Source organism: Sus scrofa, chromosome 13, assembly GCF_000003025.6.
Source record: "Sus scrofa isolate TJ Tabasco breed Duroc chromosome 13, Sscrofa11.1, whole genome shotgun sequence".
Lineage (NCBI taxonomy): Eukaryota > Metazoa > Chordata > Mammalia > Artiodactyla > Suidae > Sus > Sus scrofa.
The window spans coordinates 98315088-98338606 of record NC_010455.5 but is presented as its reverse complement, the minus strand read 5'-3'; the positions used below and the strand labels follow the sequence as shown (position 1 = coordinate 98338606).

The 23519-nt window shown below is 36.2% G+C and overlaps 1 protein-coding gene across 1 annotated transcript in view; it reads right to left on the bottom strand.

Moving 5' to 3' along the window:
- Positions 499 to 23519, bottom strand: part of RSRC1 (arginine and serine rich coiled-coil 1) — a 444294-nt gene continuing 421273 nt past the window's right edge. Inside the window, exons 8-10 of the mRNA XM_021069723.1 lie at positions 16780 to 16886; positions 6875 to 7027; positions 499 to 5314 (exon numbers count right to left, since the gene is read on the bottom strand). Coding sequence (XP_020925382.1) covers positions 5222 to 5314; positions 6875 to 7027; positions 16780 to 16886 — 353 coding nt within the window. The 3' untranslated portion in view covers positions 499 to 5221. The remainder of the gene's footprint in view (positions 5315 to 6874; positions 7028 to 16779; positions 16887 to 23519) is intronic.

The window sequence follows — 23519 nt, the reverse complement described above, 5'->3', positions numbered from 1 at the left end:
TATAAAACTGAAAGTCTATACTCATTAAACAGCAACCCCATTTCCCCTCCCCTCCAGGCCCCTGGCAACCACCATTATACTTTCTGCCATATTTATGATTTTAAATACTTTAAATACCTCACATAAGTGGAATCATATAGTGTTTGTCTTTTTGTGACTGGACTATTTCAGTTAGCACAATGTCCTCAAGGTCCATCCATGTTGTAGCATATTATAGAATTTCCTTCCTCTTGAAGGCTGAGAAATACTCCATTGCATACGTACACTACATTTTACTTCATCCATTCATGGACACTTGAGTTGCTTCCCTGTTTTGGCTATTATGAATAATGTTGCTATGAACATGGGTATACAAATATCTCTTTGAGACCCTGCTTTCAATTCTTTTGGGTATATACCTAGACACCTATTATTTTTCCACTGGCTCCAAACAGCTTGAGAAATTTAAACAGCCACACTGCTAAATAGACTGCCTATTTAAGAGGGGCAAATTCATTCTTCCTTCATTGAAAAATATTTATTGAAAACCTTCTTTCTGTCAGGCACAGACTAGATTCTGGGGATACAGTGAAAGCAAAAATAATTTTGAAATATATGATAGCAGAATTTTCTTTGACTTGGAAAAAACACAAGTAGAATATATTGATCAACATCCATCTCTATGATAACAGGTAAAGATGATTAGAGAATTCACAAAGAGTTCTTTCTTACCTTCATTTTTACTCCTGTTCTACTGTAAAGACTCAGCTATTTTCTTTTCACAATGACTTACTTTTCCATAATTCCATAAAGGAGTTCCAAAGATTAAGTATAGCTTACACATAAAGGATGACATTTAAACATTTTCTAAATAATTCAAACACTCTATCAACTGAGTAATAGACTGGAGCTGGTTCAAAACCTCTTCTGTAATACTCACAAGGAATCCTGGGGTAGGGAAAGGGAGGAAGGAAGGAGTAACGTGGGTGTAAGAATTCAGATCAATTCATCCATAGTTTAGTGACCAAAAATGTCCCATATCATTGGGACATTTCTAGCTTTTGTTACCACCTTAGTTGCTCACTTAAAGATTTTCACTTGATACCCAAACCAAAGGAAAATTTGGGGAAGGACCAAACCACAAGTGAACTTTATCTTCTCATTCCAAAATAATGCTTTCTATAACAGCACACAGTGGAAAAACAGAGAGTCAGGGAATACACAGTGGTCCTCAGGGCTGTGCAACATCTTATAGGGAGCTGCAAATCTTTTTTCAGAAGTATAGAAAGTCTCCTTTCAGCTACCATTGCATGTCTTGCTCATGTCACCTAGGCTGACAAGTGGTGGTGATACAAGATTGCTGCTGAAGTGGTCAAATGAAGGTTTGGCTTATTCAGCCATTTCTCCACCAAAAGGACGAAATGGTCATAGAAAGTCAGAGGGCAAACAGGAACCTAACATTTTGCCTGGATTTTTAATAGGATCAAAGGGGCGGAACCACTTGGGTCTTTCACCATAGGGCCTCTTCCTTGTAGGTGCAACAGTTCCCAGCCTTCTAGAGCAGTGATGGAAGGGGATGGCTGCAAGTTCCTGTGGCTCCAGGAGCTTTCTTATCCTTCAAGTTTACATTAGCTGTGATCTCATCCATGAAGGCTTCTTTAATTTTCTAACTTGCAGTAATTTCTCTCTCTCTTCTTTGCAACCATGTCCTCTCCTCTGCCATCAAGTACTATATCTCTCATGTCACAAACAGGTCTGGGCTTCATAACTAAGCCACCCGAGGGTGGGCTCTCCATTGGATTCACCCAGGTACACCCAACCACCCTTACTGTGTCTGGCACAAACTAGGTAGTCAAAAAAAAAATATTAACGAGTAAGTGGGTAAGTGTGAAGAAGACCTGAGATTCCTTAAGTAAAGTAGATGGTGGGTCACAAGGGTTTCTTGTGGTCTTGGCAGTGGGAGAGATCAGGGAAAGCTGGGGACAAAGCTGGGGTGGAGTCTTCTGGCCATGGCAATTCAAGCACATACACAGGAGTACACTGAAGTTGGGGTATAGTTTTCAAATCATTACCCATGCAACTATTTGTTCCACATTTCATTAAGGAAATAATGAAAATGCTGCCTTTGGATAAGCAGTACACTTTTTCTATCAAGGACTTTCTTTTGTGTTATTTTCCTGAAAAAATCAAGGTAGGCAGGTCCACTATTAGTATTCTCATTTCACATGCTGGGAAGCTGAAGCAAAGCAGATGAATGACTCAAACTGTTCTGTTCTCATATCCCTAGCTGCCTGGCTCCTCATAATAAGGGAATGACAGAAAAAATGTTCTTACTCTATTTTCCCTGAGAATGCACTCAGTTGAGAAATAAAAACTTGTATTATTAATACTTATTTTGTATGAAGTTAATGTTTCAAAAAAAAAAAAAAACACTTTGAGGTCTCATGTAAGTCCAGATTGTTGCCATTAGTCAAGTGACATGAAAAATCTGTTCTGTTTTATAGGTTCATTATATTAGGATATTAAAGAAGGCCTGGATGCACCACTTAGCTTGAGTTTGGTGATATGTTTGATAGTGGTCTATGAAGTCATTCTTATTAAATCTGATCTGGTTTGTGTGGTAATATTGCAGTCTTCAACAAAAATCAAGGTAAACAAAATTAGCAGTACGTTAAAATGAATCATATTGGAAATCAGGAAGGAGGGGAGGAGTACTTGAGTTCCTACAGGGACTTAAGTTTAGGTAATTAAAAAAAAAAAAACACCTTGATTCTCTATCTTCTTGAAAAATTTAGCTTTAAAATATAAATCTATTGCAGGTCATGCTTTTGTATTTGGGCTATCTGCCATAGAGGAACACTGGCATTAAATATAATTAAAGTGGATCATAACAAAAGTGTAGACCAGCTTCTATGGAGAATCATTAGTGGCTCAGATGAAAACCCGTATTCTTTTTCTTTTTTGGCTGCACCTGCGGCATATGAAGTTCCTGGGTCAGAGACTGAATCTGAGCCACGGCTGCAGCAAAGCTGGGTCCTAACACATTGCACCATAGTAGGAACTATAACAACCCATATTCTTGCCCAGACCACTAAAATATACTTCCTCAAAGGGTGACAATCCTTTTACTATTTACAAGTTATATAATAAATGAAATACAAAATTTAGTAACTGCAATCATTTTTTAAAGTCACTAAAATTTGTATATGTTTAAAAACCACACAAATTCGAGTTCATACTTTACTTAGAGCTAAGGAAAAAAAACACCCGCTAGCATATATTTAGATTCTGAAAACATGTTTGTAGAAAACAAGTCTTTTGTCATCAGTCTATTTTCTATACCTTTTGCAACTGATTTTAAGTACTTTATATTTTTAATTTCTAAGAGGGATTACAATTTTAGTTTCAGAAATATAAAAAGATGGCATCAAAATGTCCTACGTATTGGTAATCTTAGCCCAAGAACTTTTCATGCTTATTTTGGATTCTGAGGTAATAGTCTTCAGAAACAAATCAGCGCAAAACAAAACAGGAAAGGGAAATATTCATGTTAGCTGATGGAAACGAGTTTGCTAAGGCAAGCCCTAAATGCGCTTATCTCTGGCATGTTCAGTATGGAATGCATAGTTGATTTTCATTCAGCTACCAGAGAAAGGCATTTTACAGTGACAGACAGCCTTATCAAAATTATGATTAGCTGGTGTCCTCTGCGGGGAACAGCAGTTGGTTAAGGAAGACTGAAGTGAGAGCTCTTACCAGTTTTCTCAGGAGTGATTTCCTATCATGAGTATTTGGCCAACTGGTGAAGTCTAGCGTGAACACGTAATTTTTAAACGAATGAGCCTAGAACTGCTAACATGTTTCAAAGGAGCACTAGTAAAAGCTAATCTCTAAGAAGTAAACCATCAATTTATTTAATTTTCAAGAAGTTTCTTCACTAAATGTGTTATTCCTAAGATTAACATGGGTCACTCTGCTTAGATTGTTTACAGTGCTTTTTATTGTATCTAAAATAATTTTATAATACACAGAAGATGAAAGCTCATATTTGTAGCATATAGTTTGATTCTTTTTTTTTTTTTTTGTCTTTTTGCCATTTCTTGGGCCGCTCTCGCGGCATATGGAGGTTCCCAGGCTAGGGGTCTAATCGGAGCTGTAGCCACTGGCCTACGCCAGAGCCACAGCAACGCGGGATCCGAGCCACGTCTGTGACTTACACCACAGCTCACGGCAACGCCGGATCTTTAACCCACTGAGCAAGGGCAGGGATCGAACCCGCAACCTCATGGTTCCTAGTCGGATTCATTAACCACTGCGCCACCACGGGAACTCCTGATTCTTTTTTTTTTTTTAAACCCTTTGTCTTCTTAGGGCCGCGCCCATGGCAGATGGAGGTTCCCAGGCTAGGGGTCTAATCGGAGCTCTAGCCACTGGCCTACACCAGAGACAGAGCAACGCCAGATCTGAGCTGCGTCTGCGACCTATACAACAGCTCACAGCAACGCTGGCTCCTTAACCCACCGAGCAAGGCAAGGGATCGAACCCACAACCTCGTGGTTCGTAGTTGGATTTGTTTCCACTGTGCCACGACAGGAACTCCCTAGTTTGATTCTTTTATATGCATGATTAATCAAAATTGTGTATTTTAAAAAAATTCTTTAATTTTTGTTTTTTTAGGGCCACACCCACAGCATATGGAAGTTACCTGGGCTAGGGGTTGAATTGGAGCTGGAGCTGCAGGCCTAGGCCACAGCCACAGCAACACAGGATCAGAGCTATGTCTGAGACCTACACCACAGCTCACGGCAACACTGGATCCTTAACCCCCTGAGTGAGGTCAGGGATCAAACCCGCATCCTCATGGATATGAATTGGGTTCGTTAACCACTGAGCCAGGATGGGAACTCCCTCAAAATTCTGTCTTTAAATGGCAACTTGATATTTTTCAAATTCTACACAGGAACACTACTATATATCATTTATTTTAATACATTTTTAGGATTAGCTTTATTAACAGTATGACATTTTCATGCATTCTTAAACTTTACACTAGTTTTAATATTCACAATGTTTGATTAAGTTCAATCAACAAATATTCAAGCCTGCAAGAGAAAAGGATAAAATGAGATTATCTTTTTATATAATCAGCTAAATTATTTTTAAGAGTAAAAAGTTAATACTGGGATTTAAAAACCTAAATTTTGAATGTTATTGTTCATTATTCAACCATATGTATATTACTTTAGGCTACGGGACTGCCCATCAGCCTTTCTTGTCGGAGAGCAATTAATCTCTTGAACCACTTTTCTTCAGCATCAGCTTTCTCAATAAATAACTGAAATAAAAGAAAAAAAAAGAAAAAATGTTATTTTTTGACAAAAAACTTGGATTTGACCTTACATAAGACAGACAAGTCACCTTTAGAGAATAGATCCTTTAGCGCGAGATATGGATACTGTTTAATTCTTGATGGCCTCCTAACTGAAGATCATCTATTTGGAATAATACTCAGAAAGGACTAACATCAACATCATTGGTTAGCAATTTTATTTTATTTTTATTTTTATTTTGTCTTTTTGGCATTTCTTGGGCCGTTCCTGCGGCATATGGAGGTTCCCAGGCTAGGGGTTTAATTGGAGCTGTAGCCACTAGCCTACGCCAGAGCCACAGCAACGTGGGATCCGAGCCGCGTCTGCAACTTATACCACAGCTCACGGCAACGCTGGATCATTAACCCACTGAGCAAGGGCAGGGATCGAACCCGCAACCTCATGGTTCCTAGTCGGATTCATTAACCACTGCGCCACGACGGGAACTCCTGGTTAGCAATTTTATATCTCATTTCATGAAGTTTGTTTCCTACCATCTTTCTGAGAGGCACAGTGGTATGACGCCATTTCACGGAAGACAGCAGAAATGACATGAATGACATGTTTGCAGTCAATGAACCAGGTGCAGGAGAGCCAGAATTAGATCTTTTAGTGCCAGATTAAAAACAAAACAAAACTCCTCATTTTGCCTATTTTTCTTGCCCACAGAAAGACTCTTTTAGAAGTCAGGTAACACGAGTTGGACCAAATCAGATTCAAATTCATGTAACACCTCTAAGGGCTGGGGGTGAGCTGCCTGTTTTTAGTAAACAGAACCTAAGAATTCATTTCCTCCAATAGTCTTGTCACCAACACAGAAGGACCACTGTCTGAATTATCTTTAGTCAATTAGATTTAAATTGACATTTTTGGAGTTTCCATCATGACGCAGTGGTTAACGAATCCTACTAGGAACCATGAGGGTGCGGGTTCGGTCCCTGCACTTGCTCAGTGGGTTGATGATGCAGTGTTGACGTGAGCTGTGGTGTAGGTTGCAGACGCGGCTCGGATCCCACGTTGCTGTGGCTCTGGCGTAGGCCGGTGGCTACAGCTCCAATTGGACCCCTAGCCTGGGAACCTCCATGTGCTTCGGAAGCAGCCCAAGAAATAGCAAAAAGACAAAAAATAAAAAATAAACTGACATTCTTTTTAAAATTTTTATTTTTCTTATTTTTAATATAGTTGATTTACAATGTTGTGCCAATTTCTGCTGTACAGCAAAGTGACTCAGTCATGTGTATATTATATATACATATGTATACACACACACACACACACACACACACACACACACGTACACATACACACACATTCTCTTTCTTACATTATTTTCTATCATAGTCTATTCCAAGAGACTGGATATAGTTCCCTGTGCTGTACAGTAAGACCTCATTGCTTATCCATTCTAAATGCAATAGTTTGCAACTACTAACCCTGAACCCCCAGTCCATCCCAAACCCTTTGCCCTCCTTCTTGGCAACTACAGGTCTGTTCTCTGTGTAAACTGACATTCTTAAGGATCTTACATTTGGATGGGCCAGAGAATTGTCATCTTGGTACTTGATAGCAGTAGGGATGCTGCCAGGGTCTATTTCTTTCTCATTATTTGGTGGATCAGCTACTACTGATGCTGGTCCTGATGTTGCAGCTGCATGCTTCACTTCACTAGGCTCCACTGACTAAAACATAAAACACATGTTATTAATTGGACTACAACATTCAATTAATATTTTGCTTTAATAACATTTCTGATTTTAAAGTTATTTCTGACAATAGTTAATAATATTTCTAATAATTGCTCAATTGGCCTCCTCTGAGATGATATGAACCATAAAGAGGACCTAGGTTATTAAATAAGAAACAATTATTCCTAAAACAAGCAAATATAAAAACATGGTGAAAACGTTATTTCTTTCTTTTTGTCTTTTTGCCTCTTCTGGGGCCGCTCCCAGGTTTCCAGGCTAGGGGTCTAGTCGGAGCTGTAGCTGCCAGCCTATACCAGAGCCACAGCAACGCGGGATCTGAGCTGCATCTGCGACCTACACCACAGCTCATGGCAACGCCGGATCCTTAAGTACTGAGCAGGGCCAGGAATTGAACCTGCAACCTCATGGTTCCCAGTCAGATTCGTTAACCACTGCACCACAATGGGAACTCCGAAAACGTTATTTCTTATGATTAATCTATTTTTAAGAAATTGGTACTCATGAGTCTATACCACTGAAAAAATATACACATTTCATATATCTAAATTCTATTAATTAAAACAAGCTCAAAGGATCTCCATTTAGTTGGTCCCTTTAGGAATAAAAAGCAAATTCAAAGGATATTATTATTATTTCTTAATAACAGCCTTACTGAGATATAATTCCATTTCACAATTCATACAGCTTTTATTATATCAATAGAGTTTTTTATTTTTTTAATTAAAAAAAATTTTTTTAGGGTCACATTCGAGGCATATGGAGGTTCCCAGGCTAGGGGTCCAATCGGAGCTACAGTTGCCAGCCTACACCACAGCCACAGCAACCTGGGATCCGAGCTACATCTGCGAACTATGCCGCAGCTCACAGCAACGCTGGATCCTTAACCCACTGAACGATGCCAGGGATCAAACCCATAACCTAATGGTTCCCAGTTGGATTTGTTTCCGCTGTGCCACGACAGGAACTCCCTCAATAAGACTTTTTAATTATCACCACATGCAACTTTAGTACATTTTCATCCTCCTAAAAAAACCTCATACCCATCAGCAACTGCTGCTCCCCATTTCTCCCAACCCTCCCGTTCCTAGGCAACCACTAATCTATTTTCTGTCTTTATGGATTTGGCTATTCTGGACATTTCATATAAAAGGAATCATATGTTATGTGGGTTTTTTTTTACTGGCTTCTTTCATTCAGCATAATGTTTTCAAGGTTCATCCATGTTGGAGCATCTACCAATATTTCATTCCTTTTTGTTGCCCAATCATATTCTATTGTATGGAATATTATGTGCCATGTACTATGCTAAGTGCTGGGGACAAAAAGACGAATGCCTCATTGTTTCTGCCTGGAAGGAACCAGGAGTGCAGTGTTAACTCAGGTTAATTCCAGTATCTCCCTCCCTAAGAGAGGAGAAGCCAGGGAAATGGCTGATTAACAGCAAGATTGCAGGGATAATATGAAATGGATTAGATGAGAAATTGAAATGAAAAGTTAAAATTAAAAAAAATCTGGATAATTGGGAGATTAATTCCACTATTTAGCCTTTTTTTCCCCCCTATACCTATTGGTTCTATACCTATAGTTTTTCAATTTCCATTTTCTTTTGACTTATCTACTTCTGAACATCCACTCCTCTGAATGAAGTGCTAAATAGATTTCCCTGGGGAAAACATCTAGAAAAGGAAATATGCATGAATTAGTTAATTCTTTATTAGAATAATTCATCTCAGAGTTGGAGATCCATCTATTTAACTAGTATTTATTGAGCACTACTGATTGCTCAGCACTGGGTACACAAGAGAGAATAAGAACATATCTTCTCTGTGAAATTGGAGATTACATTTTGCTAATGGAATGACAGGTCTCTAACAAATAAATACAAAAATATATACATAATTACAAATTGTAACAAGTTACATAGAGATGCTTAAATAAATATTTGCAAATTTGATTTGGCAGTTTTCTTCTTATACTTTGGAACCAATTCTTTTCCCCCCGGGATTGCAAGCATTTCCTTGTCTCCAACATACTGGTTGTAGAAGACTCGATATACGGACTCTCTATAAAACTGAATAAGCCCAATATTCTGCACAGGGGAAAGTGAGAAGTATACTAATCCAATGAGGTTCAGGACATCATTTTTTTGTACTCTATATTGTCATGCAGGGAATATAAAAGCATGGCATTCTGCATATTTAGGGCTTTGATAGGGCTCAGCTAAGAGATTGGCTGTCCATGTTGAACTACCTTGAAAAAATGCAAGGTGTTGTTATTCTGGTTGGCAAAGATGTGTTTTGCACATATTCAAGGGGGCAGAGATAGCATTCTATTATAAAAACCAAGTAATGTGATTTTGTTTTTACCTACACAGTAAAATTTTCTTTGAGAAGTGCTTATACACACATAAGGAAAAGTTCTCAAGGGTTAGGGTCAGAGTGTAGAAGTTTTTATTTAATAATGGGTAGTCAAAAATGTGTGAAGAGGACCATTAATTGCTTCTTTATTCAAGTGAGGAAAGCTGTTAGAGAAAATTTGAATATAAAAAAATGCTCAACATGGCCACTATCAAACAGTTGGCTTTGAGTAGCACTGCCACCTCGTGGTTCATTTTGGAAAACTTTTAACATGTACTTAGAACAAATGACCTCGCTGCTTAAATTTAGTTACCCTCTTTTGAACACAGGTGGATAGCTGCCAAATACAACAATTTTAGGATTGAATAATTGGTAATAAGCATATTTTGGACTGCAGTTTGAAAACAAGCTGCATCGTGGTTCCTCACACTGATGATATAGCAGGAACTATCTGATTATCACATATTTCTCACACTTGAGAAATACGATTGCAGAGAGTTAAACTAGCTCAATCAATATGTGTTGCAGGAGACACATGTCTAGCATGTCATTGGTAATAGCCACTTTTCTGGTAATAGCTCCCTAGCTAAATTAGTGGAATTAACACTGTTAAAGACACCACCAACTGAGAGGTTGGCTAGTTATAGAAAAGCCTCTTTTAGAGATAAAAACTATACACCACTGTGTGTAGAAGTGTCCGGGAGAGAAGGATGTGGAAGGTTGGGTCATACTTTAGTCCTCAAGAGAGTTAGTCTTTGCTATGCATCAGGGTTAGTCCATCACATTTCCCTGTGACCTGGATGAAATGGTCCTCTAGATAATTTACCTCCCTTTGCTAAGTAATCTCCTGATAAATAATTCAGCTTCTTGGGCATCCTGAAACCTTACCTTATACTGCAGACACAGACATTTTAGAAACTGGAAAGGGATATCATCACTTTTCTAAACTAATAAATTGACCCTCTGTTTTATATTACAGTTGAGTGCGAATTTATTCATTGTTGGCCCATCACTGCCCTTTTGATCATTCTGAAATGTGATGACTAATACAAGTCCAGCGTTGACTGGCTAAAACTTCATATTGTTTTACGTATATTCATCAAGGTAAATTTCATCTTCTGAGGCTTTTTAGCACATTCCCCATTGGGTCACTTTAGTGCGTACTTTCTTCACACATCAACAAGAAATATGCACTGACTGAGTTCACAATTATGAGAGGTATTTGATTAGCAGGAAAAACATGGGCTCTGGAGTTAGATAAATTTGGTTTGGATGCTGCTTTCTTATCATTTATTAGCAGTTTGACCATGGGTTATAAAATGTGTTAAACTTCAGCTTCCTCAGCTATTAATAAGGGTTATTAGGATACTATATAAATCATAAATGTTAAATGTCTAGTATCAATGGTAGTTATCATAATTTTGGTAATTTTATTTTAAAATATTTTAAAAAGTGCCTCCAGGAAACAACATTATTTTATGCCATTTGCTTAGAGTTTTAATGTTTCCAAATAGTTCTATTGGAACAAATTAGTTCACAGCTGATGTCTATACATGAAACCAGGAAGTTACTGTGTAAAGTAATTTTTTTTTTTTTTTTTTTTTTTTTTTTTTTTTTTTTTTTTTTGTCTTTTGTCTTTTTTTGTCTGTTGTTGTTGTTGCTATTTCTTGGGCCGCTCCGCGGCATATGGAGGTTCCAGGCTAGGGTCGAATCGGAGCTGTAGCCACCGGCCTACGCCAGAGCCACAGCAACGCGGGATCCGAGCCGCGTCTGCAACCTACACCACAGCTCACGGCAACGCCGGATCGTTAACCCACTGAGCAAGGGCAGGGACCGAACCCGCAACCTCATGGTTCCTAGTCGGATTCGTTAACCACTGCGCCACGACGGGAACTCCCTGTGTAAAGTAATTTTTAACTATTTGCTTGGTAATATAGTAAGTCACCAAGCCTCAGATAAGGAGAATTTTAGGGTCTATAGACCATAAAAAATTACACAAAACACTCTTTGGCCCAACCAAAATGGGAATCATTGCATCTACAATTCCGCTTAAGGAAGCCACAGATAAATGCAGCCCTCATTGTTCAGTAAGGGAAGACGGTGGAACAGCTGCAGGAAGAGGATTAACAGCTTTCACTTTCTGAGTACTTACTAGATGCCAGGCACTTGACTGTTTTATGTAAAGTATTTTGCTCTTCCTTATTGAATCCTCTGCTATAGGTATTATTCTCATTTAAAAGAGAAGAGAGCCAAGGTTTAATGAGGTTATTACATAGTTTAAGGATATATAGCCTGTAAATGGCAGAATCGGAATGTGGTTCCAGGTCTGATTCTACATCTCATGTTTTGACCACTGCTTCCTAATTGCTAAATGCAAGATTTATTGTAATTTGATTTGAATTTTAGAGGAAATAAATAAAATTATTGGGAAAATATTTTAACTAAATACATTTCTAAGTGGTTCAATCCATAGTGCTGGATTATTATTTCCAGGCAGCTTCTGCTTCTCTATCATACTTACCCAAGCTGGAACAAGCCAGTTCTAGGCTTTCCAGATTGATTTTATTTCTTTCTCTGAATTATTGTCAAGGGGAACCTCTTTTTATTTTTTTTTTATTTTCCCACTGTACAGCAAGGGGGTCAGGTTATCCTTACATGTATACATTACAATTACATTTTTTCCCCCACCCTTTCTTCTGTTGCAACATGAGTATCTAGACATAGTTCTCAATGCTATTCAGCAGGATCTCCTTGTAAATCTATTCTAAGTTGTGTCTGATAAGTCCAAGCTCCCGATCCCTCCCACTCCCTCTCCCTCCCATCAGGCAGCCACAAGTCTCTTCTCCAAGTCCATGATTTTCTTTTCTGAGGAGATGTTCATTTGTGCTGGATATTAGATTCCAGTTATAAGTGATATCATATGGTATTTGTCTTTGTCTTTCTGGCTCATTTCACTCAGGATGAGAGTCTCTAGTTCCATCCATGTTGCTGCAAATGGCATTATGTCATTCTTTTTTATGGCTGAGTAGTAATCCATTGTGTATATATACCACTTCTTCTGAATCCAATCATCTGTCGATGGACATTTGGGTTGTTTCCATGTCCTGGCTATTGTGAATAGTGCTGCAATGAACATGCGGGTGCATGTGTCTCTTTTAAGTAGAGTTTTGTCCGGATAGATGCCCAAGAGTGGGATTGCGGGGTCATATGGAAGTTCTATGTATAGATTTCTAAGGTATCTCCAAACTGTTCTCCATAGTGGCTGTACCAGTTTACATTCCCACCAGCAGTGCAGGAGGGTTCCCTTTTCTCCACAGCCCCTCCAGCACTTGTTATTTGTGGATTTATTAATGATGGCCATTCTGACTGGTGTGAGGTGGTATCTCATGGTGGTTTTGATTTGCATTTCTCTTATAATCAGCGATGTTGAGCATTTTTTCATGTGTTTGTTGGCCATCTGTATATCTTCTTTGGAGAAATGTCTATTCAGGTCTTTAGCCCACTTTTCCATTGATTGATTGGTTTTTTTGCTGTTGGGTTGTATAAGTTGTTTATATATTCTAGAGATTAAGCCCTTGTCAGTTGCATCATTTGAAACTATTTTCTCCCATTCTGTAAGTTGTCTTTTTGTTTTCTTTTGGGTTTCCTTTGCTGTGCAAAAGCTTTTCAGTTTGATGAGGTCCCATGGGTTTATTTTTGCTCTAGTTTCTATTGCTTTGGGAGACTGACCTGAGAAAATATTCATAATGTTGATGTCAGAGAGTGTTTTGCCTATGTCTTCTTCTAGGAGTTTGATGGTGTCCTGTCGTATATTGAAGTCTTTCAGCCATTTGTAGTTTATTTTTGTGCATGGTGTGAGGGTGTGTTCTAGTTTCATTGCTTTGCATGCAGCTGTCCAGGTTTCCCAGCAATGCTTGCTGAATAGACTTTCTTTTTCCCATTTGATGTTCTTGCCTCCCTTGTCAAAGATTAATTGACCATAGGTGTCAGGGTTTATTTCCGGATTCTCTATTCTGTTCCATTGGTCTGTCTGTCTGTTTTGGTACCAGTACCACACTGTTTTGATGACTGTGGCTTTGTAGTATTTCTTGAAGTCTGGGAGAGTTATGCCTCCTGCTTGGTTTTTGTTTCTCAGGATTGTCTTTTGTGGTTCCATATAAATGTTTGGATTGTTTGTTCTAGTTCTGTGAAAAATGTCATGGGTAATTTGATAGGGATTGCACTGAATCTGTAGATTGCTTTGGGTAGTATGGCCATTTTTACAATATTGATTTTCCCAATCCAGGAACATGGAATATCTTTCCATTTCTTTACATCTTCTTTGAGTTCTTTGATTAAAGTTTTATAGTTCTCAGCATATAAATCCTTTACCTCCTTGGTCAGGTGTATTCCGAGGTATTTGATTTTGTGAGGTACAATTTTAAAAGGTATTGTATTTTTGTATTCCTTTTCTAATGTTTTATTGCTGGTATACAGAAATGCAACTGACTTCTGAATGTTAATCTTATATCCTGCTACTTTGCTGAATTTATTAATCAGTTCAAGGAGTTTTGGGGTTGAGTCCTTAGGGTTTTCTATGTATAGTATCATGTCATCTGCATACAGTGACAGTTTGATCTCTTCTCTTCCTATATGGATGCCTTTTATTTCTTTTGTTTGTCTAACTGCTGTGGCCAGGACTTCCAAAACTATGTTGAAGAGCAGTGGTGAGAGTGGGCATCCCTGTCTTGTTCCAGATTTGAGTGAGAAGGCTTTCAGTTTTTCCCCATTGAGGATTATATTTGCTGTGGGTTTATCATAAATGGCTTTGATTAGATTCAGGAATGGGAACCTCTTTTTAAAAGATAACTGAAACAGAGAGTGAGTTTCTCTCATACAGATTTATGAAGGTTGCTTGCAAAATGAAGAGGCTCCTGTTCCATCAATCCCTTTCAATCTCTAACAGTGGCTTCTGAACTGAAAGTGCAAGAAAAGCTATACTGAGTAAATTCTAACTCAGCACTAAAAACTAGAGCAAATGAAAACTAATAATTAAAATAACTGATAATGGTGGTGCCTCTGAAAAAAGATGTAAGTGAAATTCCTTTATAGTAGTCCCATGGGAAGCCCATTTAATCATATATAGTGTTTTGTTATAGATTTGGGAAGAAGAATTTTTCTCTTGGATCTAACCAGTTATTGTAAGATTAATAACCATAGGAAGTAATATTTTAAAACTTTTCTAGGGCCTACAGCAAAGTAAAAACATTATTAATTCTGGAAATCAAATACATAGATATTATTACACTTACATATTTCAACAGACTTATACGGTGAAATTAGATAGTTAAAGAATTTCTATGTTTCTCAGCAAGGGGTCCATCTTATACCAGCAAAAGATTCAGGACAAATAAGGGGCATATTAGAGAAATGTAAATGGGGTAAGGTGTTTATACCTAAACAGATTAAGAACCTGCAGTAGTAGAAGTTTTCAAGCACTATACTTAGTTTATAGAATGTACTTAGATATTGAATAATTTAGATGCTAGAGTATATTATTTAGAAATAAACATTTAGTAGATCAAGAACCACGTTAGATATTTGATAATCATTATACTTATTCCTCAGTTACTCTAAAAAGTAGGTTATTAGCTCTATTTTATGAATTTGGAAACTGAGGTTTGGAAAGAGGTTGAGATGTTTGCTCAAAATCATAAATCATGGTAGGAAGTGTAGAAGTTAAGGTTCAAACTCATATCTCCTTGAGTCCAAAGCCTAAGCTCCTTCCACTACATTTTTAAGCTGTATTTAGATGAATTTCCTTGTTCACTGCTATTTTACCAGTTACTGAAAGAAATGCTAGTATCTTGAGAGAGAGGAATGGAATTAAAAATAAGTTTACTATCTTAATAACTAAAACCAAATAGGAAAAAGTTGTTTACATGAAAATTAAATGTATTAACCATAGAGAAATATTTCCATGGAAAGAAAAATGCTAGTTTATCTTAAGTGCATCCAGTGAGAACTGGGAAGTCAGGATGAACTCCAGAAAACAAATACAACAAAAGTAACTTCAAAATAAATTATAATTCTATTAGGACATACGAATGGCTTCAATGTATAAGAGTAAGATATTAAATAAAATGAGCAACTGTATTTCTTAATGCTCATTTCACAGCTCCTTTTTTTAGGAGTTGTGGTGACACACTACAAAATGTTCAACTGAAATCAGCAAAATAACAAGGCAGGGAGCAAGGATCAACCAAGGCTGTCTAGTGCAGTGTGCCTGTCATCCTGCCTGTGCTCAATTCATGTTTCCAGAATGGATTATTTAAAAATGTATATGGTAACTGAAAAGGCATCTGTCTCACTAGTAGCAAAAGAAATGCTGATGGAACAACAAAAGGGAAGTTTTTACCTATCAGGTCAATAAATATGAAAAAGTCTAGACTTGGTATTAACCAGGGTGTGAGAGGCAAACAGCTCCATGCACTTCTGGGTGGAATTTGAATCAGCACAACATTCTGGGAGAATGACTTTGAGAACATGCATGAAAATAAATAATATTAACCTTTAATAAATAACTCCATCCTGAAAAATTTATCTTAAGGTGATAATAATGGATATTTTACAAACATGTATATAATATCTCCAAACTTACAACTACTTAAATATCTACTATCAGAAAAAAAAGATAAGTGAATTACTATAAATTCATCAACAGAGTACTCTACAGTCATTAACATATGTATCGATAAAGAATATTTTTGATTAAGTGGTAACTATACCATGTCTCTATTACAGGTATGATATTAAAGAATACATGTATTTCACAGTAGATAGCCTTTTCTTACTAAAGGAATACAAATTCTAAAAAGCAGCCCTGATAATGATTGAAAGAATACATGAAATATTCAACAGAAACAATATGACAATCAAGCCTGCTCTTAGTAGAGCTGAATAAATGATGCCCATATGGGCAAAGAGTACAGATACATGTTACTATTTGGGTAATAATTTTATTGCTAAAGTTCTTTTCTAACTTTTTTCTAGCAATGTCAACTCAAAAAATAGACGTATACATTTGAAAAGAAAACTGCATGTTCATGAAATGCATATTGCTATTACAGAACTGTCATGTTTACATTTTACTTTGTCTTAGTGAATTTTAAAAGAAAAATGGCATCAGATACATTTTTACAGGTTTTTTTTTAACGAGTTAAACTTGAACTGATTCTCACTGATTTATTCTCTCAGTAATATGCTGACACTCTCCTGCCCTGCTGCGTCTATTAGAAGAAGCACTTACATTTAAGTAAAATCCATTAATAAAGCATCTCTTCAGTTAGAATCTAAAGGCTTATTCATAATGCCTGGATGAAAACTTACCTTTTTGACTTCTTTACTTGATCTGAATGTTTGCTGAACAAAAGAATCGCTTTCAATGGCTTCAATTTCTTTGACTCTTTTTACTTGTTCAACCAGGGTGGCTTGGTCTATAAAAGAGGGTATAATGTCAGTGTATTTTGGTGTGTATGCTTGTTAACAACACTATATCCAAGCAGCGTTCTATAGAGTAATTTTATGACTTATCAAATTTGACTGGATGGAAAGAAAAAGACATTATATTTAAATTACAATAGAAACTTTTTCCCCTTCTGGAGACCCACAAATATAACATTCCTATACACTAAGACTCTCACCTAAAACCTAAAACATTGCTGAGAAGGTACTGCTATAATGATCCAAGATAATCTGGGCTAATCTGGTAGGAGGACTTTACTTTTTTTTTTCAATTTTACTATGGAAATGCATATAAAAGAAATAAAAACACAATGATTCCATCCGTACCCATCACCTAGTTTTTACAATAACTAATTTTCTGTTATTCCTATTTAATCTATCCATGCCTACTTCAATTTTTGGGGTGGACCTGGAATATTTACAGATAAATCCCAGACGTCATGCCATGTTACCCCTAAATATTTTATTAGGCAACTCAGATATGGGCTTGAGAAAAAAACAAAACAAAACAGCAACATAACTACAATACTATCTCCACATCCAACATCACTAGCAGTAATTCTTTAGTATTATCGCATATTGCCCATATTTAATTTTTGCTGATTATCCAGGAAAGTAAATAAAGTTGGTCTGTTTGAAACAGGATCCAAACAAGGTCTGCACATTACATTAGTTGCTATGTATCTTAAATCCCTTTTAATCACATACAGTCTACCATTTCTTCTTTTCAGCCATTTATTTACTGAAGAAAACTGATTAGCCTTTAAAATTTCCTACATTCTGGATTTCACTGATTTTAGTCTCATGGTGTTACTTAACATGTTCTTCTTCTTCTTCTTTTTTTTTTTTTTCTTTTTTGCCATTTCTTGGGCCGCTCTTGCGGCATATGGAGGTTCCCAGGCTAGGGGTCGAATGGGAGCTGTAGCCACTGGCCTACACCAGAGCCATAGAACGAGGGATCTGAGCCGCGTCTGCAACCTTACAGCTCACGCAACGCCGGATCCTTAACCCACTGAGCAAGGCCAGGGACTGAACCCGCAACCTCATGGTTCCTAGTAGGATTTGTTAACCACTGTGCCACGACGGGAACTCCCTAACATGTTCTTCTATCCCTCGTATTTTGTGTAAACCAGTAGTTAGATCAAGAAAGGGATACGATTCAGATTCAATTTATTTTGGCTAAGAATACCTCATAGGAGATGATGTGTAATTCTTACTACATCATATTAGGATGTGCTGCTTCCACTTTCAATGATAAGATTGATAGGTAGGTCCAAGTTGATGTCAGCCTGAACTCTGTTATAAAGTTCTCCATCAAACTTTAACTTAATGGTTTTGGCAGACATTAATGTTTGTTGCTTAGATCCTTTATTAGACATTGCAAAATGGTGATTTTTTTTCTAATTTTATATTTATCCTGCATTTATTGGCTTTGATTCTTCTACAATAAAGAACTTCCCTCACTGACCCTTTTGTGACTGTCAAATATGGTCTGTACAGGAAAAGGCAGGATAAATATTTAATACTTTCCCTTTATCAATTTTGATCCAAAGATAACCACTATGAGCTCATGAGTATTTATATATATATTAATGAATTTCAAACCATAGTGATCATTTTAATAATTTGATTCTACCTTTGGGTAGTGAGAGCCTCTTCAAGTTGGCTCATGCATTCTTTTGATATGATCTCTTTTGCCAAGGTGTGATAAGATGTCCCAGGTTCATCTTGTACAGTTCCTACCTTAGACTTTAAATTAGACATTTCTCCAAAGGGCCTGGGATTCCTTGTAATGGGAAATGATATTTAAAGACAATAACCTGGGCGGTAAGGGTGTTTATTGTTACTACATTGTCATTGCTTCTTAGCCTTTTCAGTGGATGGGATAGGAAATATATATTTTTAAAAAAGAAAAATTAATACGAGTTCATGATGATATTACTAACCAAATTAAGGATCATAGGACTTGTAAATCTGTTATACTAGTATATCTTTTCTTCAAAGAATATCAGGCCTTAATGGTATTATCAAAAGTACTTTTATATTATGTTTTTCATAATATGCGAGCTGAGGATGTACTAGTTTCAAAATAATAATACAAACATGACTAGTAACAATGAGATGTATTAATGCAGTTTAAAATTTCTTTATGGTTCTTTTTGATCTTAGGATTCACTCCACTGATGAACTGTTAAAACTCTGAAGTCACTTGAAGTAATTCTCCATGTGATTACGCAGCAACTTGATACACAGGTTCATTTGTTCATTTTTGATTTTTAGATCTTTTTTTATTCTATTGTTTTCATGACTGATGCTTTTTAATTGCATAGAACACTTACATGGTTCTAAAGTCAAAATTTAAAACATCTTTCAGAGAAGTTTAGGTTTCCCTTTCTATTCCATTCCCCTAGTTCTTTCTCTAATCCATAAGTAATCATTTTTATTATTTGATTTTTATCCTTCCATTGCTTACTTCTGAAAAGAGAAGTATACATATTCCCTTCTTTCTTGCACAAAATTAGCATAATGTATACATTCCTGTGTATATTATTTCTCTTACTTAAGAGTATGTCTTCCATAGTAGTACAGAGACTTCCTCATTCTATGTTACAGATGTATAGTAACCTACTCTATGGTTTTATGATAGTCTTTTTTTTTTTCCTACCCATATCCTATTAATGGTCATTTGAGTTGCTTGCAGGCCTTTGCTTTTACACTTAGTGCTTTAATAAATAGCCATATACACGTGTCATTTCATATTCTTTGAATATACATATTTTTTTTCACACGTTAGCTGGCCAGGAAAAATGAAACATTATAGTTTGCACCCTTGCTGTTTAAACTCTTGGTCTAAGCTGGTATGAATAATAGCTGAATTAGTGGCTACCGTATACTCAGCTAAGGCATCTAAAAGTGCTGGGATTTTAGACTTTATGAATAATAACTGAATTTATATTTTAAGAAACAACTGTAATAACTGATTTAATGAAGTAAAGTTACTTGCATCAAAGTAATATTTACATAAGCTGAAAAGGTTGAATGATACAGATAGTATGAGAAGAAATTTGGTTTAATATGTTCAATAAAAATTAGCATTTTATGAAAAATCTTTGCTTTAACTTTTAGCAAATTACAAATTATAATTATATAGTCTTATGCAAGCCTCAGTTAATTTAAGAGAAAGACAGTGCTTCTGAAGATGTGTCCCTGACAGCTGTAACCAGGCTTTTCTCATGTGAGAAATCATGCATGGAATGTTTGGAAGTAACAGCCATCAGAGCCAACACTCCCATCTTTGGAAGAATACATTTTTCTACATAAAAGCAAGGACTGTCAGAGTGTCATGGAAGAGCAAATAGTTCCACATGCTTTAGAATAAAAGCTCCTGTGGATTTTAATTATGCAATGTACTAATTGAGCATGCACAATGAGAGAAGACTCTTTGCCCAGCTAACTTATTAATATTAACACATCCCATGCCAGAGGATATTTTTACTAGTTACATGTATAATGGCATTACATAGCAGAGAAAAATCATAATGGATACCATTCCAAGTGATCTGACCTTAATTTGTCAATATGAAAACACATTTGGTTCTGCGGGTCTTAACTAGTTTCACAATTACTTCACAGTCACCAGTTCTCAACCAAAAGACAGTATTTCTTACTTCAGGGTGATGTTTCATATGTATCAAATGTTTGGCCCTTTATATATTTTTTCTCTAACATATTCTCTCACTTGGATTTACAAAGCACATCATTAGTATTAAATGTCAGAGGTGAGCTCACAAACATTACTTGATGTCTAAAGCTTGCAATGTTTGTAGCTTTAAATATGGGCATAAATAAAAGTGTTAGCACAGAAGCTGGCCAAAGTGCCAGTATGTTTAACAAAATAGTATGGGAGAAATTATATAGGAAGGAAAGAGAAAGATTAGAGGAAGAACAGAACATTATCTTTGTGTTTCTTTAAAGATCACTTCAGGACTAACAAAGTGACAGGGGAGATAGGGGAAAGCCTATCTGTCTGACTTATAATATGAAAATAAAGCCTTACAATGTGGGAAATATTTTACAGGTGATAGTTAAATTAAAGAGTAAAAGAGTGATATTTAAATTGAAATTTGAAAGATTCATGAGATATTTACATTTTCAGCCTTATAAATAGCTCAGCTCCATGCTGTCTGAAAACAGGCATAAAAAAAGGTTTTAAATTGCTTCATACTCAAAAATTTTAAGATCAATGTCTACAAATGTACGCCTTATGTATAACCCTGTCATTTGGAGAAGCAGAATAAAACACATCAATAATATATAGTAAATTGTTTTAAATTCAGGCTCTTTAAGTTTTACATGCCAATTTGTCATTTAAAATTCTGTACCAATTTTAAGACTGGAAAGAAAGTGAATTAAAACTAGTTAGTGGTTGCCAAAGGGGAGGGGAAGGGAGTGGGGTGGTTGGGGAGCTTGGGGCTAATAGATACAAACTATTGCCTTTGGAATGGATTAGCAATGAGATCCTGCTGTGTAGCACTGGGAACTATGTCTAGTCACTTATGAGGGAGCATGATAATGTGCAAAAATAGAATGTGTACATGTATGTGTAACTGGGTCACCATGCTGTACAGTAGGAAAAAAATTGTATTGAGGAAATAACTATTAAAAAAAACTAGTTATTATTCACATGCTTCCTGTGAATGCCTAGCATACAAAGTATCTTGTATTCATCAGCCATGAGGTAAAAATAAAGTGACACCCTAGGAGAATAAAAATTACAGGATGTTTCTAAACATTAACATGGTAAACATGGAGTAAACATATATATTAGCACTTGATGATTTTTGATAAAACACATCATTGGTAAACAAAATGACTTCCATAGGTTGTTTGCAAGATGTCCACATAAGGGATACGTATTTCACAGTAAAAGAAAATAACAGAGTCAGAAAGCTAAGTCACTACAGGCTAAAAAAATCAATACTAACTCACTGAATTTAAAATTATTTTATTCCTTTTGTGATGAAAAGTTAAAATCAAATATTTTATTGGTTACTGCTAATGTTATAAAAATTAGGCTCACCTAATACTTCAAGTTATATCTGACAATTTCACATGACACACTGACAGAAATTTCTTTAAAATATGATACAATGGTACACAAAGTTAAGATTAGTAAATAAAGACGACAAGGTCAAAGATAAACCTTTGATTTGAAAAGACAAAATTTTAATCCATACACAATTTGTAGATGACACGCAAATCTCTCTAAACTGGAAGCAATGCTAGGCTGAGAACAGCAGATGGCACTGTTACCCAGGATGTAATCATGGGCTAAGAAACAACATGAGTTTCGTGAAAGGTATCTTACGCATGAAAATCTCATCTCCAAATGACTCCCTTTGAAAATTAATAATTTATGAATTTCCCCAAAGTTGAAAGGCATTCTTACGTTACAAAGAGTTTGGGTCGGTTGGATTCATAGTTATTGAGTTACTTATGCTACTTTTCTCTCCTGGGGCGGGGTGGGTGGAGACATATATACTAATAGTATTGCTATAGATACATAAATAATACAAGAAAAGATCTTATTCTCAGTTTAAATTGACTCAAATTCTAGTCAAAAGTGAAAATATATGTGAAATTTCCTTTATGGTATATATAATACAGACACTGAAAACAAAACAAAACTTTTGAAATGTAAAGCATTTTCAACTGCTTTACAAGAATGAAAAAAAAAAAAAACCCAAGAAAACAATAACAACTGGCTATTCAATAAATAAGTAAATAAAGATGGCTATTTTACAAAATTTTTAAACAAATAAAACATTCTATAAAGCTAGTTGGAATTCTAAAGCTAAAACAACTTCCATCAACACAAGTTTTAATGAAATGCAGCCACTGCTTTCTCCTCAAAACAAATATTATAAATAAGTTTCTTTCATAAACCATATATTAAAATTCATCCAATCCCAACATTTTAAGGTTGTTCATAAATCCCATATACCTGGGCACCAATTTCTAGAGTCGATATTCACAAATAACGTGAACAGAGAAAACTTAAGTAGAATGTGGCTTGTCTACCAGTCTTCTGGAAGCTTATGATACAGAACCAAGTTATATATACCAATGAGGCTCATGGAGTGTCTCTGACAACAACCCCCCCCATGGATGGAGTCCAAGACAGACTCCTCTTACCAAAAAAATGCTTTCCATATCAAATTAAGTAATAGGAATAACTTTAATGTGAATGACCAGTGAAGAATTTCTGATAAACATTTTAATAAATGCAAGTGAACTGAGCATCAGCTATATTTTATGGAAAACAAAATCAACACTGAAAACCCACGCAAATTCTACCTCATTTAGTTCCTCTCACCTCAAATACTTTTACCTTTTCTGAATCCTTGCCACCTGTGAGAAAAGGAGCCTTCTCCATAATTCATTTGGCTCTCAGCATATGTTACCTTGCACTGATAGTAATCTCTTGATGAGTGAAAGATTCATTTCCCCTGCTAGAGGGGACTTACCCCTTTGTGTCAACTCCAGGAGTTAGTATAGTGTGCTCTATTATTTAGTAAGCAGTCAATAAACATTTGCTGAAAACT